Source organism: Camelus ferus, chromosome 5 (assembly GCF_009834535.1).
Source record: "Camelus ferus isolate YT-003-E chromosome 5, BCGSAC_Cfer_1.0, whole genome shotgun sequence".
NCBI lineage: Eukaryota > Metazoa > Chordata > Mammalia > Artiodactyla > Camelidae > Camelus > Camelus ferus.
In genome coordinates, this window is record NC_045700.1 from 11,788,884 (window position 1) to 11,804,583 (window position 15,700).

General features: G+C 50.5%; 1 protein-coding gene across 1 annotated transcript; it reads right to left on the bottom strand.

Annotated features, from left to right (window-relative positions):
• Nucleotides 1-1,193: 1,193 nt before the first annotated feature.
• On the bottom strand, nt 1,194-15,625 carry LOC106728465 (5-hydroxytryptamine receptor 5B). The gene is made up of 2 exons (XM_032479322.1): nt 14,678-15,625; nt 1,194-3,374 (listed from the first exon to the last, which is right to left on the bottom strand). Exons 1-2 carry the CDS (start codon nt 15,458-15,460, stop codon nt 3,042-3,044), a joined length of 1,116 nt encoding a protein of 371 aa, XP_032335213.1. The 5' UTR covers nt 15,461-15,625; the 3' UTR covers nt 1,194-3,041.
• Nucleotides 15,626-15,700: the final 75 nt, after the last annotated feature.

Below are 15,700 nucleotides of genomic sequence, written 5' to 3' on the forward strand. Positions count from 1 at the left end.
TCCAGGTGGCCAGGCCCTGGCTCATGTGATGCACCTTCAGAATCCCAAGGTCCTCTCCTGGTCCTCTCCCCCAGTCACGGCGTTCCTTCCTGCAGCGCATGGTGACAGGCTGAAGGCGCTGCTAAAGAATAACGTTGTCACGGTCTCCTCTTGTCACAATAAATGTGTAAAAACACTGGGCGGCGGGGTGGATATAGTAGCTGGTCCGCGGCCTGTCTGACTATGTGGGGAATGCTCTCGGCTCTCCACGGCAGCCTTCCAGCTCACACCTGCTGCTCCTCTGCCTGGACCGCTCTCCCCCCAGGCTCGTGGGCGAGGGCTCTCCCTGACCCCCTGGCCCCGTCCAGACCCGTCAGCGTCAGCCTGCAGCCCGGCCGCACGCCGCCCTCTCCCCGTTCTCTGTCTTAACGGCACACATCACTGTCTGAGTCTCAGTCCTTTGCCACGTCTGTTGGCCACCCTCCCCTCGGGGGTGTAAGACCAGCAAAAGCAGGGACCTTGCCTGCCTGCGTTGTTCACCTCGGTCTCCTCAGCATCTCATGAGGCTGATAAAAGAGCATCTCCACACTGCAGCTCTGCATTCCCGCATGAGCGAAGTTTGGATTGAACCTTTCAGCTAATTTATTAGCTTAGCTTGAGAACAATTAGGCAGCTTTGGGGGACCTTAGAGTATTTGTTACTTCTACCCTTGATGGTGGGGATGGGAAAGGTGTCAGAGGAATGACGTTCTACAGATGTTCCTTCTCCCCATGTCGGGTCGGGGGGCGGGTTAGGGAGCACACTGATGTCAGAGATTAGATGGTGAGTATGTTTTGGCTCATAGTATGCCATGCAGCTGAGGGTAACCTGACTGGTTGAAATGACTGAGCCACATGAAACCGAGGAGTGGGAAACAGCGCCTGGATACAGTGTTGACAGAGATATGAACCGTCCAGCCCCCAGGGAGGGCAGTCAGACAGTATCTGTCAAAACGCAATGCACAATGCACTTCTGCACAACCTTCTGAGCCAGCAATGCTACTGCTAAGGATTTTTCCTGTAGACAATTTTATTGGTAACAGCAAAAAGCTGGAAACTACCACCAACATAGGACAATGGTTAAATAAATGATGGCAAATGCATACAATGGACTGTTAAGCCTGTCTGTATGGACTGCCAGGGAATGGTCGCTACGATGCATGGCTGAGTTGGGGGAAAGAGGCTCTTGTAGACCAGTGTTTGCTTCTAAAAAGAGAAAGGAGGTGGAGAAAAGTGTGTCTGTGGCTGTATGTATATATAACTGCATGTGCACATGGCGCCTCTGGCTCCTGGGAAGAGGGCTGGGAATTACTCTTCACTGTCGACCTTTTGTACCTTTTGACTTTTGTACCATGTACATGTATTGTGGATTCAACAAAATAAAGTTTTTTGATTTTAACGTTGCTTACTTTTCTTAAAAAATGGAAACGTGACATCAGATTCTCGCTCAGTAAATCTGCTTTCCTGAGGAATTGAAAATCCTTGAGCCAAAAGTAGGTAAGCTCTCCTCTTCTTGAGTGTCCGGGGAAATAGGGAAGCAAAAAGAGGGGCTCTGCTCTTCTGGAGGAGCAGCTCTGGGGGGACGAAGCAGTGAGTGTGGTTCTGCTCTGACTGTGTGAGGGTCGGGGTGGCCATGAGGGGGACAGGGGTGCGGAAGTGGACGGTGATGTGGCTGTGTCCTGGGAACAGACCAGGGCTGCTCAAGGGTGCCTGTGTCTTGGGAGATTCACCACACAACCCCTTGCCCCTGGCTGTTGGGCTGCAAAAGATGGAGGTGGTACCCCTGGGCCAGGGTCCAAGGCAAGCCATGCCTGTCTTGTGTGGAAACCCGCTGTGTGTGCATGATCCTCTCCCCACCCCTTTCCTGACCAGCAGAACTCATGTCCGCTATTCTAAAACAGCCATGAGAACTCATTTCTGTTCAAGAATCAATTTACAGATGGGTGCACAGCCCAGTCATGGCCAGTAGGGAGGACACCTTCCTGCTGGTAATCAACACGAGATGCATGAAGAGAGCAGGTTGTCACAGGTTGGACGGGGAAGGACAAGATGGCCGGAGCAGCCTTCACCATTTTGAGCCGATGAGGAGTGACATCCCAGCACACAGAGTTCAGCAGAGTGAAAGGCTGGAAAAATTCTGGCTCCCTGAAGGCAGGACGAGCTTCCGAACCAACCTGGGCACTGCTTGCCTCCATATTTCTTATTCCATGAGAAAACTAGATCTCTGTTCACGCGTTCATTCAACCAACAAATGTTTGAGCTCCTGCTCTGGGTCAGGCCCTGGTGATACATCAGCGTCCTCGGCAGGCAAAGGGACCTTTCTTCCTAAAGCTACACTCCAGTGGGGAAAGCAAACAGGTAAATGCTTAAACTATATCGCAGAAGGATCTGGAATGTCTGGTTTGGTGGTGATGGCTGCAGTTTTATGATGAGTAGTCAGGGACCACTGCTTTACATTCTTCACTGAAAACTACCACCTCACATTATATTCTGGAAATTTACTAGAGCAGCAGTTAACCTTGCAACCTATCCGAGATGCCGCGCTGTATCCATCCTACCAGTGACTCAGCGTTCAGAGCCTCCTGGTTTCGTCCAGGCTTGCAGGAGACGTCGTTGGAGTGTCCTGCTTTACACAATGTCTCCTGTCCCTAATTGCCTTTCTTTCCCCTTTTAGTCACCCTGATTTTCTCTGAACTCTGTGCACGCTACTTTACATGCTCTTGTTTGATTTTTATCGTGTATAAACCAGGTACCGGTTTCAGGATGTAAATGCTACGGGAAATGTTTCTTTGCACAATTTTAATACAGTTATCTCTTAGAATATTTCGGTGGTGTCAGGTTAATCTGGGCCAGAGAGAAAAGATGTGCCTTTGGCTCCTTCACTCCAGGCCGAGATGGGATGGTTCCCAAACACCACTGATGCTCAGCTGTCGGGGGAAGGTTCCTGCCCAGACCACTGGTGAAGGGGAAGAGTTCCGGTTCCCTCCCGACGACCCTACCCACGTGTCTCTCCAAGCCCTGGGTTTATCTCTGCTTGGTGAAAAGGCTCCTGAAGGCATTGTTGTAGTTCTTGTTAAATGCTGTGTAAATCAGGGGGTTGAAGAAGGAATTGGAGTAGCCAAGCCACAGGAATATGCTCTTCCAGATGGGGGGCAGGCTGCAGGCACAGAGGGGGCTGATGAGCGCCGTCAGGAAGAAGGGGATCCAGCACAGCACAAACACGCCGATGAGAACACCCACCATCACCGCCGCCCGCTTCTCCTTCTGCTCCCGCCCCGAGTCTCCGCTCGTCTGCAAGGACCCCTGGGGCCCACGCACCGTGAACATCCTCTCTGCCTCCTGAGGTGCCGCCTTCACCTGGGAGCAAAGGAAACATGGCGTTAAAATAAAATGTTAACGCTGGATGATAAAGCAAGGAGGCTACTCCATCCTTGGCCAACACCTCCCCTCCAGCCTCATTCAAGATGCATTGATACCAAAATCCATCAAGAAAGATGAGGGAGGAAAGCTCATGAAACCATACCTTTTTTAAGTTTTGAAGGTTCTTCCGGGAGTGAGAGCGGTGGCCCCCCCTGTGTCAAATAATATGATCAAGAAAGGGAGGGAGGCAGTTACAAGCAGGAGTCGGTGTCGGACCCAGGAGGAGCCCGTTTCCCCGTCTGTGAAGCTGGGTGACCAAGTCCCCTCCCGCCACCATAAAGCCGTCATGGACGTGAACTGGGAATGTGTGTTGGGGGCCCCCGGCACACCCCCTGGAACAGGCACTCACCATTCATCACTCACGGAGGGGGCTTGGGGCTGGGACCAGGACCCTGCACAGAACAGACCCAATCCCGCCCCTCACAGCGCCCACAGCTGGAGAGGCAGCCCGTAAACGTCCACATTGCAAGGAGTTACACAATGACTGTGCTAAACCGATTTAAACACTGGGATAATTTTGTATCGCCTGGCTTAAACAAACTGTAGATACCTTCGTGGTCATAATCAGCTGCCATTTATGGAGACTCGGGCACGCTCTCCACCCTTGACCTCCATCCTTCGATCATTTCCTATTTACGTCTTGAGTAAAGGCCACCAGCCCTCTCAGAGTGGCCTTCCCACTCCTCCAGACTCAGTCACCGCTCCCTGTGATGGGGCACCCTGTTCCCCTCCTTTGCAACAGTGTGTGTGATCAGTCACAGGTGTAGTCTCTGGCGGCCCTCTGGTCCAAGCTGAATGAATAGGACCTGCCTGGCAGCACCACCTGGCGCCTGATAGCTGCCCAGGAGACAGCTGCCAGATTGACAGAGCACTTCAACAGCACGGTCCACACCTGATGTCTCTTCCCGCCCCCGCCCCGAATGCTGCCAGTCACGATGCCAGAGGAAACACAGACGCAAGAGGCTCCCAGACAAAGGCTGTGTCTAGTTTCTCTCCTGGAGACGGCCTGCAGGAGAGCCACACAGCCACGGGGCACTGTACAGTGTCCTTGCCCCCCTCACTCGGGGCAGGATGGCGGAGCTTAGACAGCGGAGAAGCCCCCTGGTGGCCTGACCTGTGTAAACCCAGGCCTCCCCGCTCTCAGCTCTACCTTCAAATTCTCCGTCTCTGCCACTCTCCCCCACCCCCATGTTTATTTGTTTGGAAAACCACTACATCAGCCTCAAAACAGATCCTGGCGATGTGGACACAGAAGAGTCCCTTCCTTTGTGAATGCACACCTGCATTCTCCTGCCTGCCACTCAGGGAGAAAGAAAGAAAAGGCAAGCAACTTCACAAGAGAACAGCCGCATTTCCCTCCTCCCCCCTCCTCTGTCCCTTACAAAGGCCTGGCTTGGGGTCCAGCCGGCCCCAGGTTTCCCATCCTCATCCTCTCCGAGGCAGGTGGGAGCTGCAGGTCACCTCTCCCCTTTAGAAGAGGTAGCACTGTCCAGGGATCATAGTAGACCACCCTCAAGTCACCAAAAAAAGTCTGAGCACCCTGAAATCCCCCCGTGAACATCCAGCAGCCCATCGTCGGGGCAGAAGAATATGACCCGAGCCCGAGAGGAAGTGGCAGGTGACTTGTTTCCCTCCCACTCAGCTCATTAACGGGCACTTCCCCACCCATTCCTCCGCTGACCTCAGTGACCTGCCAGGCACTTGAGTTCTTCCACAGGGTAATGCAACTCCAAATCCTTTTTATGCTACTGAGATAAAGACATGGGGTCAGTTCAGTTCAAAGGGATCCTGGGGGAAGAGAAACAGAGAAGGGGAGTCCACTGATTAAATAGGTTTAAAACACCCGGCTTCCATCACTGCAGCATTTTGCAGAGTCCCCCGTTGCTCCGCTGAAGTATTCGTTTGCTGGAAGCCTGTGGTCACGGCTTGCGCCTGAGCCTGCCAAACCCGGTGCGCAGTGATGGCGGAAGGCGTGGAATCTTTCCAGAAACAGTCTCAGAGAAAACCAGTCAATCCGGGATGACCCCGATTTGCAGGGAGGCTGACAAGCTTGGCTTTGTTTGCTTGTTTGTTTGAAATGTAATGTCCAATACAAAGCCGAAAGACACAAGGAATGACTCCGGAAAAGCTCCTGTGAAACAGACACTACGCTACACACTTGTCATGAATGACTCTAATTCATTCATCCTCACGCCAAACCTTCCAGGCATTATCTCCATTTTACAGTCGAGAAGGCACTCCGAGAGCTTCTCTGCCTTGTCCAAGGTCGCACAGTTGCTTATCATTAGAGCTGGAAGTCAAACTCGGGTGTTCTGGGTGGGAGGCAACCCTCTTAACTCCTACCTGTTATTCTGCACTTTGAATAAAAGTGAGTGATCAGAATAGGTCCCCACAGAACCTATTTCAGGATCCCATTTATGCTCGGGTTGCTTTCAGAATGGACATCTGTGGCTTCCTGGGAAGTTCCTAGGGCCTCTAGCAGCCATCTCTGGGGCCATCCCCGAGCTTCTCCATCTTGGATGTCTTCTCAGCCTCTTTGCCCTGACTGCCCTCTGTGCACCTGTTGGAAAATGACCGTTCAGGCTTAAGAGCCCTCCAGCCCCGGGCTAGAATGCAGAAATACGGACTGTTGAATGCCGACAACCAACAGCACCCGGCGCTTTTTGGTCCTGCTGTAGGACCAAAGGACAGGTGCCCTGGATGCACAGAAGTTTGGAGACATCAGATGGCCCAGCCAAGGCCACACAAGCCAGGCCAAGCAGAACCAACGTGCCTGCTCGGTCTGTCTGGTTCCAGGCCTGTGTGGTCTCTCTCTGCCGCTCTGAGACATGACCTAAAACATGAGTTCACCTAAACATCTCTGCAGAGTTTGAAGTTTTTCCATCTAAAATTAATTAAGGACCAAATCTGCCAGACAATATACACTCAGACATTAATCTTCTACTGTGTATATTGGGGACTGTGCTCTGGAATTTCCCATCAAGTCCCAGTTTCAAATATTCCGTCCCAAGATTCCCATACGCACTCTGATACCAGGGCATGGATTCAGAGTCATCATTCTGAATGCCGTGTCGGCATCAGCACTCCAGGAGGGCAGGGGCCACGAGTGTCCTGTTCACTGAAGAACCCCAGTGTAATGGATGGCGTATAGCAAAAGCTCAATAAACGTTTACTGAATAAACAGATATTTGTGGAGAAGACTCTTAAGCCCCTTGTGTTTCTGCACATTTTGCTAGCGAAGGCACTGACAGCCCTTGTTTCGGACTGGCCTGTCAAGGATGTCTGGATAGCAAACAGCCTTGGAAGATAGAGACGGTGTCTCCCAACTAGAAAACAGGGCAGGTTCACTTGCAACCTATTATAAAAGATTCAGTTTTCCTAACAGCAAAAGGCCAGTTTATTCATTGTCCAGCCCTGAGAGTGAAGACTTGAGTTCCCTCATCTGGGAGCTTCTCTACTATGTGTGATGTGAATCCAGTGGGCCACTCTGTGTAATTCCCACAAGGCTTTGAGGGAACAGGGAATGGATGCACTGGAGAAGCTCATGCTGCCTCTGTCCCATGAGTAATAAAGTCTTTTAACTCTGATCTGGGAGTCTTGTGTCTTCTGCCAGCATCCAGTAAACTTTGGGAGGCCAACTTGCTAGCCTGCAAGCAGGGGACAATCTAAGACCTCATGGCTCCTGACAGTTGTGTAGGAGTTGGCCATGTGAGTCCACATACCGTCTTAGTGATGACAACAAGCAGTAAAGAAGGAACGAGGAGACCCAGGCTCAGAGCAAGTTAGTGTTTGGCTAGGATTCCAGTCTGAGCCCCCATTTCTACCTGTCCAACCATGAGGCCCCTTACCTATATGGTGGGCTTACTGGAGGTAGACAGTGAGACAGCAGCACATGGCAGGACCTCACGCATGTCAGCGTCATGTCCCCTTATCCCTCCCCTCTCCTCTAATTAAAAAAAAAAGTCCAGCTGCTGCAGAAAGCACCCACAAATATTTGTCAGCCTCTAATGTTGTCAGATAAACACCCTAATAAGAAGTGCAGTGGGGGAGGGTGTAGCTCAGTGGTAGAGCACATGCTTAGCATGCACGAGGTCCTGGGTTCAATCCCCAGGGCCTCCATTTAAAAATACATACATGAATACATACATACATACATACATACGTAATTACTCACCCCCCGAAAAAAAAAAAGGAAAGCAGAAAGAAGGAAGGTTCCTAATCACTTGTGGAACCAACCAGTGTGTGTGTTGTGACACATAAGTCAGGCATCCAGCATGGTGAGGCTCCTCGCAAGGCTAGTGTGGGGGGACCAAGCTAACCCTAGTGACTCACCGAGCTCTATGACCTCCGAGAGAGGGGAGAGGACACTGAAATTATTTCCAGTTTTGGTTGAAGGCCATCTGGATTGTAACTGGAATCCCCCATGTCTAACCAAAGTTCAGCAGGTCAGGACTTGGCATACCTGGGGCCCCATCCTCTCCGTCCAAGGTGCACCGAGATAGCCAAGCTCCAAGCTGCATGTCTTGAAGGCACTTTAAAGCGATAACAAACCAAAATAGCCCCTCAGAGTAAACAGGAGCTGTCTAGCTTGTCTGGCAAACGAGGACAGGAAATTTTCTCGGCTGCTTCTCTTGTGCAAAAGAAAGCAGAAAGTAAATTAAGGAAGCTTTCTTGTTAAAAAAAATTAAAATAGAGCACTGCTGGGCTTGAAAAAAAATTAACTTTCCCTTCAGTGTAATTACACACACAACAGAGTACAGTTCGGCTGAGTTCTTGGGTATGATCATAACATTAGGTACAACTCTATCATTCTTATATTTGGAAAATATGGATTATTTGGGGGGGGGGTAGGGGGACTGGTTAGTCAGCCTGGAATGATTAAGGACCCACTGGAGTCAATGCTGAGCAGGGAAAATTATAATCAAGTATGTTAATTAAAATTAGACTGCATTTGTTTCTGCTCTAATACCATCTAATCTAGTCATCCCCCAGTACATCCAGGTGCCATCGGAAGGTATTCATTGAGGCAAGAGTCCTGACCCCGAAGTCCCTAGCCTCCCAGGCCAGAGATCCTGGGCACAGGGGAGACTGGGATGGAGAGAGGAGAGATCTTGACTTTTGCACATGTGTTGTCCAGCCTCAGTGTTCTGTTATGCCTTCCTAGGAGGCCATGGCTCCCCTGACAACCACTTCCCTGCCTCAGAGAGTCCAAGTTGCCACTGCACTGAGGGATCCATCCCTCAGGAGAGCCAGATGGGAGGAAAGGCTGAGCACCTCTCTCCAGAGATGGGCGTCAGGGAGTGCACGCTGGGCAAGCAAGCACCTATGTGCCTTTCTGGGCAGCAAGTCCAAAGCTTTCTTTCATTTTCAAGGAACTCGGTGACCTACCAAAAGGTGAAGGATGCTGGCATTTGGATCTCATTCTTTCACTGAGAAGCTCAATCTTCTCCAAGAACGACACGGATTTAAGAAGTAGCTTATTGCAAGGTCACTGGTGAAAATTCATGATCGCTGCACCATACTGTCTACATCCCCCTCTGTTCCTCCTGCTTTCCAATCTTCCCCAAAAATCCAATCAGAGGAAGGAGAAATGGAAGTAAAGGTAAAGAGGCAGAATGAACGTAATGATGTAAGGGAACAAGGTGGAAGTTTATAGAGAGGGGAAGGCTACAGAGATTTCTAAATGGATAGAGAAAACACTCCTTCGTTCACCCAAGTAGTTCTGGAAACTTTCAGACAATTAGATGCCAGTCTTAAAAGAATCAAACCATAAACCAGATAGATGTATTGTCACCCCTGGTACAATTTGATGAATAAAATTCACTTTTCTAAAGTGAAAATAACCTTGCAGTCTGGCATGGGAATGTGTTTGAGTGTCATATTGCTTTTCATAGAAGCAGAACAAGGGTGGTGATTTTTCACTACCTTCTTCTCACATCTGAGCTCTGATGGAACCCAGGTCCCACATGCTGTTCCAACCATAAGCCCACCAACAACTTAGTCTTTTAGGGTGGTCCAGGTGACCTTGGACAAGTGACAAAATCATCAAGGGCTCTGTGTAGATTTCAGGTCACTTAGGAGTTACAGACTGTATGCTGACAACACAGACTTACTAATGTGAGTGTAGCGGATTGGCATAGAGAGCCAAATATTTTGTAATATAACATTATCTCAAGTTCAGACCCAAGTTGTCACAAACCCTGTAACTCAATACTACGTATTTATTTTGCCCTTTCTAGTTTACGAAGTGGTTTTCCATCCACTATGCCGTCTTTCAGGATCACCCCAATCTGAAAAGACTTCTAGCAGAGCACCTGTAAGACTTTACTGCATGTGTAATTCTGTAATTGTGGTTTACTAAAATTAATCCCTTGAGAGCAGAGACCACTTCTATGAAACCTCAGAGTCTACCACATTGCCTGGTGCATAGGTCAGAAAAGGTCAGTCAAGTAATTCTGAACACTACCTGCGTGTCTTGTGGTGGCGGTTTTTTAAATATGTCCCATCGGTTCACTGAACCATCTTCCAAAGGTGGAGCCTAATTCTCCTTCCCTTGAGTGTGGGCTGGAGTTAATGACTCACTTCTAATGAGTGGAATATAAGGGAAGTGATGGAATGTAACTTCTGAGGCCAGATTGTAAAAGGCACTGCCACTTCCTTCTTGCTTCACCCTCTTGGATGAGGGGAAGCCAGCTACCACGTGGTGATACATTCAAGCTGCTCTGTGGAGACCTCCTGCTAACAGCCATGTGAGTGAGTCACAGTCACAACCACAAGACACCGTGGACAGGGACCACCCTGCTAAGCCCTTCCCATTGCCCAACCCACAGAAACTAAGACTTCATACATCTTTGCTGGGCTTTTTTTTTAGTTTTTTTTTTTTTTTGAAGTATAGTCAGTTACAATGTGTCAATTTCTGGTATATTCACAGCATAATGTTTCAGTCATCCATATACAAACATATATTCATTTTCATATTCTTTTTCACTATAGGTTGCTACAAGATATTGAATATGTAATTGTTAAGAAATAAATAACTAATCCACCCCTATTGGTGAGTAATAGCAGTAAGAGGTATAAAATAATAATTCATGATTTATAATTTATAAGATGAATTTCAAAAAAACAATGCAAAGAGCTCAGCAGCTATCATGTGTGGTTTACTATGTTAGTTACTCCATTTCTGCTATTAGCTCATTTACTCTCCACAAGACTATTAAAAGGCAGATGGCAATATTTCTATTTTACCTACGGGGAAAAGCCGACGGAAATGAACTCACTTGGCGAACGTGCTAATGAGTGGCACAGAAAGAACTGAAATCCAAGTCTCCTTGTTTCCAATTCCCATGCTCTGAACCACTGTGCACACCATCTCCCAACACATGTTTATTGATTGAGTGGATGAGCAAACGGTACCAACCAGGGCTGCCTTATAACGTTCACGAGCCTGAGGCATCCTGGCCTCTGTGGGCCCTTCCTCCATTAAAAATATTAAAAATTATATTTTGTGGCCATATTATTATAAAGATGAACATAATCAAAGCTGGGTTCATTATTGTATATTCATTAATATGATATTCATTTTTTTCTAACTTTAAAGGAAATTAAAATTAAACCATTTCCATAGACCCCTAAAAGAAGGGTGGCTCTTGTTGGTGACCCTGCCACGATAATGGATAGACAGGTCCTGGGAGCAACGGGTGCACAGCCATCAGACAAACAATTGAGAAGAAGAAAATATTTGATGTCGTATTTTAAAAGCCAAATGAACGCTCTCTATTGATTTTGCTTTTTCCTTCTTCTAAGCAGTAGAGGGCACAGGGCAAGGGGAAAACGATCAGAACCCATTTGGGGTGCTTTGGGTAGAGCAGAGTGTACTGTATGTGCAGTGGTCTGTCCATGAAGCTGAAAGGAAGACTGCGGGGGGGAATTAACCCCACCTCCTGAGAGAAGCTGGCGGTGCCTCTGTCAGCTGTGTTCAGCTCTCCTGGAAAGGAGTTCATGGGCATAGCTTTGAGATCCTGCTCCCTGTGGATGAAAAATGTCACCGGCCATATCAGTAAACAAAGGATGTTGTGGCCATCAGCCACTGTACCGTGCACCCTGAGGGGATTCAGGATGGAGATAAGCAGGATATTGGCCCTAGAGAGTTAAGGTGCAGATCAAAGGAATGATTTCAATAAGCCCAGACTCTGGCATCTTCCCATACATAGAAAAGCACTAAGTTCACTAACGTGAGATGTCTGGTTTTCTTTAATGTAATCTTTTGATGTTCCAGTTACCTGGGTTGTGTTGCAGAACTCCTATATATCCTGCTCCTCCCTTACCTCTTCAGAGCAGAGCTGTCTGAGAGGCTGTCTTCCAGGTGTACATCCTCAGCAAGTCAGCCGAACAAAACATAATTCTCAACTTTTATGCTGTGCATTTTTTTTCCTGTCGACATCCCCGTGACCCATCTTGACTAGGATATGACTGCCTCCCTCCCGTGAAGTTCGAGATGCTTGTGAGATACTTGTGACAGGGCTCAGAGGTTAAGTTCTGGGAGAGAGCACGACACAATGAAACAGGAAGGTAAAACACAGTGACTTTTAAATCTGGGGCAAACTTCAACTTCTGCACCCAGGAACTGTGTGGTTGTAGATGAACTAACTTTATAGCACCTGAGTTTTATCATCTTTAGAAGGAGAGCAAAGATGATCAGTGCTCACCAGATAGCCACAGGCTCCCCATGATTTCAGAGCCAGGGTCTGGCCAGGGGAGTGTGAGCAGAAGGGACACTCCAGGGCAAGGCAGGTAGAAGCTGCTCTATGTCCAGATCTCACTTCCTCTTCCACAGCAACCTTGGAAGCCACATGTTCAGGACAGCATAGCTAGAAAATGACAAGGGGCTCAGATTTATGAGCTACTGCCTGGAGGAGAGCTGAGCAGGAGGGCCACCTGACCCATGTTGAATGCTGAATGAGAGGGAGATAAACTGTTAGTCTTGGGGCTCTTTGTTACTCAGTGTATTTTAGTTTATCCTGACTACCAGAGGCTGTAACGTCAGTTTGTCTGGATCATGAGGATTCAATAGAAGGATGAATGAAAAGCATCAAACACAGTGCCTGGAAGGGGGAACACACTCAGTCAGCAATTCTCTCCTTCTCTACTTTCAAAAAGGGAGGAACTGTTTCTGATCCCTTTCTGATACTATTTGAGTGTTGGGACCTAGCCACAGAAGCCTGAGAAAGGTGAAGGATGTGAACAGCCTCGTCATCAGAGGCCTTCCGGCTACCTTGACTCCCGTCGCCCACAGAAAGCAGTACAGACACTTTGCAGGACCCAAATTCAACTCGACTCATTTCCTCCAGAGTGTAGACAAAAACAGGTGAGGAAAGGCATTGAGAACGTATTCCTGGCACATTATTTAAAACTTCTGTTTAGGCGTCCTGTGGTTGGCAAGCTTGCACTGGCAGACTTAGCAATGTTACCCAAATGGGGCAGCTTTCTGGAGCCTAAAGATCCAGGATGCTCTCGAATCCCATCTCATCTACAACCTCAGCATCGTATCACATGATTCAAGACTCTTAGCCATGACTTAGACCAATGCTGTGTATTAGAGAAGAGAATTTGTAGCCCAAAGAGTGGGAGGGACTTGCCCCAAGTCCCACTGGCAGCCTGTGGCTAAATCACCACACAGCCTCTGACTCCCAGAGCTCTTTCTCCCCATCAGTGGCCACCCCGATTGGCCAGGCTCCTACCCAGGCACACGTGCTTTGTTTCACCTGTTCGAATGGGGTCTGTTAAAAATGAACACTGAACTCAGGCTTTCTGGAACCCATTTCACCACAATTTCTTTGGGTGCACCCTGGATCAATGTAGCTATTAAGTCACCCCATCCTCAGCAATCAGATAGAAAAGCCGTAATCACCTCCCCCAGCATTTCCAAGGGACCTTTCAAAGTACATCATTAATTCTGAATACAGCTCTCCCCAAACAACACTTTCCAAGTATAGACTTGACTTTCCTATTCTATCCTACAAAATTCCTTGTCTATGTAATAGAGAAAAAAGGTCTGCTTTTTAAAACACACATATTTGAGTAGCCCAAGTAGCTGAGTTAATTTTCAAAATTAAAACAGAACTAACAACACAAAACTTACCCTGTCTCTCCCCTGCTACCATGCCCCCTTTCTGTGGTCCCTATATTGTATTAGGAAAGGGACAGTAAGTCCTGTCACTCTCCAGGACTGAGAGCTCTCAAGATCTCACACCCTCACACCGGTAAAAGGAAAGTTTGGAGTTTCCAGAGAGAGGAGGGAGCTGATATCTATTAGGGCCTGGCCAGAAGGCAGAAAGCCTGGATTCTCAATACAGTGGAGAGAAGCTCTGCTAAATGCAGGTTCCTGCATCTCATTAATTTCCCGGGTTATGTTCCGGCTCTTGTAGATTGCCAATCAACACCCCCTGTTGATGTTCTTGCTCCAGCCAGCTCCACCCCACCACCCTCCCCCCGTGCCAGGTACCGTACTAGGTGCCTGGAATTCTTCATCTCACCATAACCCTCGCCAACAGCCCTTTAAAGTAGGAATTCACTTGTTTAAAGATGAGGAAGCAAAGCTTGGGGATGAAGCAACTGCCCCAGGGTCCCGAGCTGAGATTTGAACCCAGGGTTCTCTCTCCTTCCCGAGTTACTAAGGATAGTACTGAGGATGGGACAGTGAAAGGAAAGTGACACTTGGCAGGGAGCTGGTCGAGGATTCGCTCATCTGCGGGACAAATTCCCAGCCGCCTGCAATCCCGCTTAGTCTAGCAGGGCCTGGGAAGTCCGAGCACTCCCACGGATATCAACGCTCCAGTGGAAAAACCACAGAGGGCGCAGCGGCTCAGACGTGCCCTCCCGACTAACGAGCAACGCTGCCCCGTCGCCGCCTCAGCGGCGTGGTGCGGCGGTGCCTGCTCCCGCTGCGGCTCCGTGTGCAGGAGCCCAAGCCCCTTCCCCCGCGCGCACAGGGGACGCGGGCGGCGAGCCCTCCGCTTGCGCGCCGGGCACGGGTGATGAGCCCCTCCGTGTGCGCCCTGGGAGAGCAGAGGGCAAATTCCGCGTGCCCTCTCGGTGCGCTGGTGGCCCACCTTTCCGCGCGTGCGCCGAGTGTACCAGCTTCCACCCCCAGCTCTCACTTCCGCCAGGCTTCCTCCTCCCCCAGCACCCCTCCCCCCCCACCGCCTCCCCGAGACCCCCTTCCGCAGCCCTCCCCTCACCTGCACGGTGGCGGGCAGCGGCAGCACAGCCCTGCGGCGGCGACCGAAGCGAAACTTGGCCGCCTTGTATATCTTCCAGTAGACAAATAGCACCACGCCCAGCGGCAGGTAGAAGGCGCCGCAGGTGGAGAAGATGGCGTAGGAGGGTTCCTGGCTCACCTGGCAGCGCTGGAGCCGAGCGTCGTACGCCTCGCCCCAGCCAAAGAGCAGCGGCGCGAGGGCGATGAGCGCGGAAAGCGCCCAGGTGAGCGCGATCATGAGCACCGAGGCGCGGCGGCGGGTGCGCAGCGTGTACTGCAGGTGGCGCGTGATGGTCCAGTAGCGGTCCAAGGCGATGGCCGCCACGTTCCAGATGCTGGCGGTGCAGCACAGCACGTCGAAGGAGATCCACACGTGGCACAGGCTCCGGCCCAGCCGCCACCGTCGCCCAGCAGACAGCTCGCTCACCAGGCTCAGGGGCATCACCAGCGCGGCCACTAGCACGTCCGACACGGCCGTCGAGGCCACCAAGTTATGCGGCACACGGTGGAAGGCGCGGACTCGCAGGATGGTGGCCAGAACCAGCAGGTTCCACAGGAAAGTGGCAGCGATCAGCAGCACCAGCAGCGTCACCACCAGCACGGTGAAGACGGAGAAGGGAGGCTCTCGGCCAGGCAGGGAGGGGCCGCCTGGGGTTGATCCCGCCACCCCGCCCGGGCTTGGGCTGCTGCTGCTGCTGCAGGCCTCGGGTCCCAGGGGAAGAGCGACGCCGGTAGTGGCCACAGAGAGGTTAGCCGCTTCCATGGCGCGCGATGCGGGGGATCCCGGCTCCTCGGCGGGGACGCACGCGCGCCCGGGGCTCTGCGTGGACCTGGCGGGTGGGGCGTGGAAGGGGGCACTGTGTGCTCGGGGAGGGCAGAGTGGGGTCCAGTTCGCCCCTACTCTGGTCCCTCCTTGGACTGCAGCCCTCCTTTGGCGCCTCTGCATGGAGCCCTCGTAGACCTCTTTCCCAGTGGAGGGAGAAAAAAGTGGGACCCTTCAAGC

Bases quoted from the DNA above. Each gene is read 5' to 3' on its own strand.
- LOC106728465 (XM_032479322.1), bottom strand. From the start codon at position 15,460: ATGGAAGCGGCTAACCTCTCTGTGGCCACTACCGGCGTCGCTCTTCCC. The intron at 3,375-14,677 runs GTGAGGGGAGGG...CTTTGCTCCCAG, and splicing joins CGCTGCCCGCCACCGTGCAG to GTGAAGGCGGCACCTCAGGA.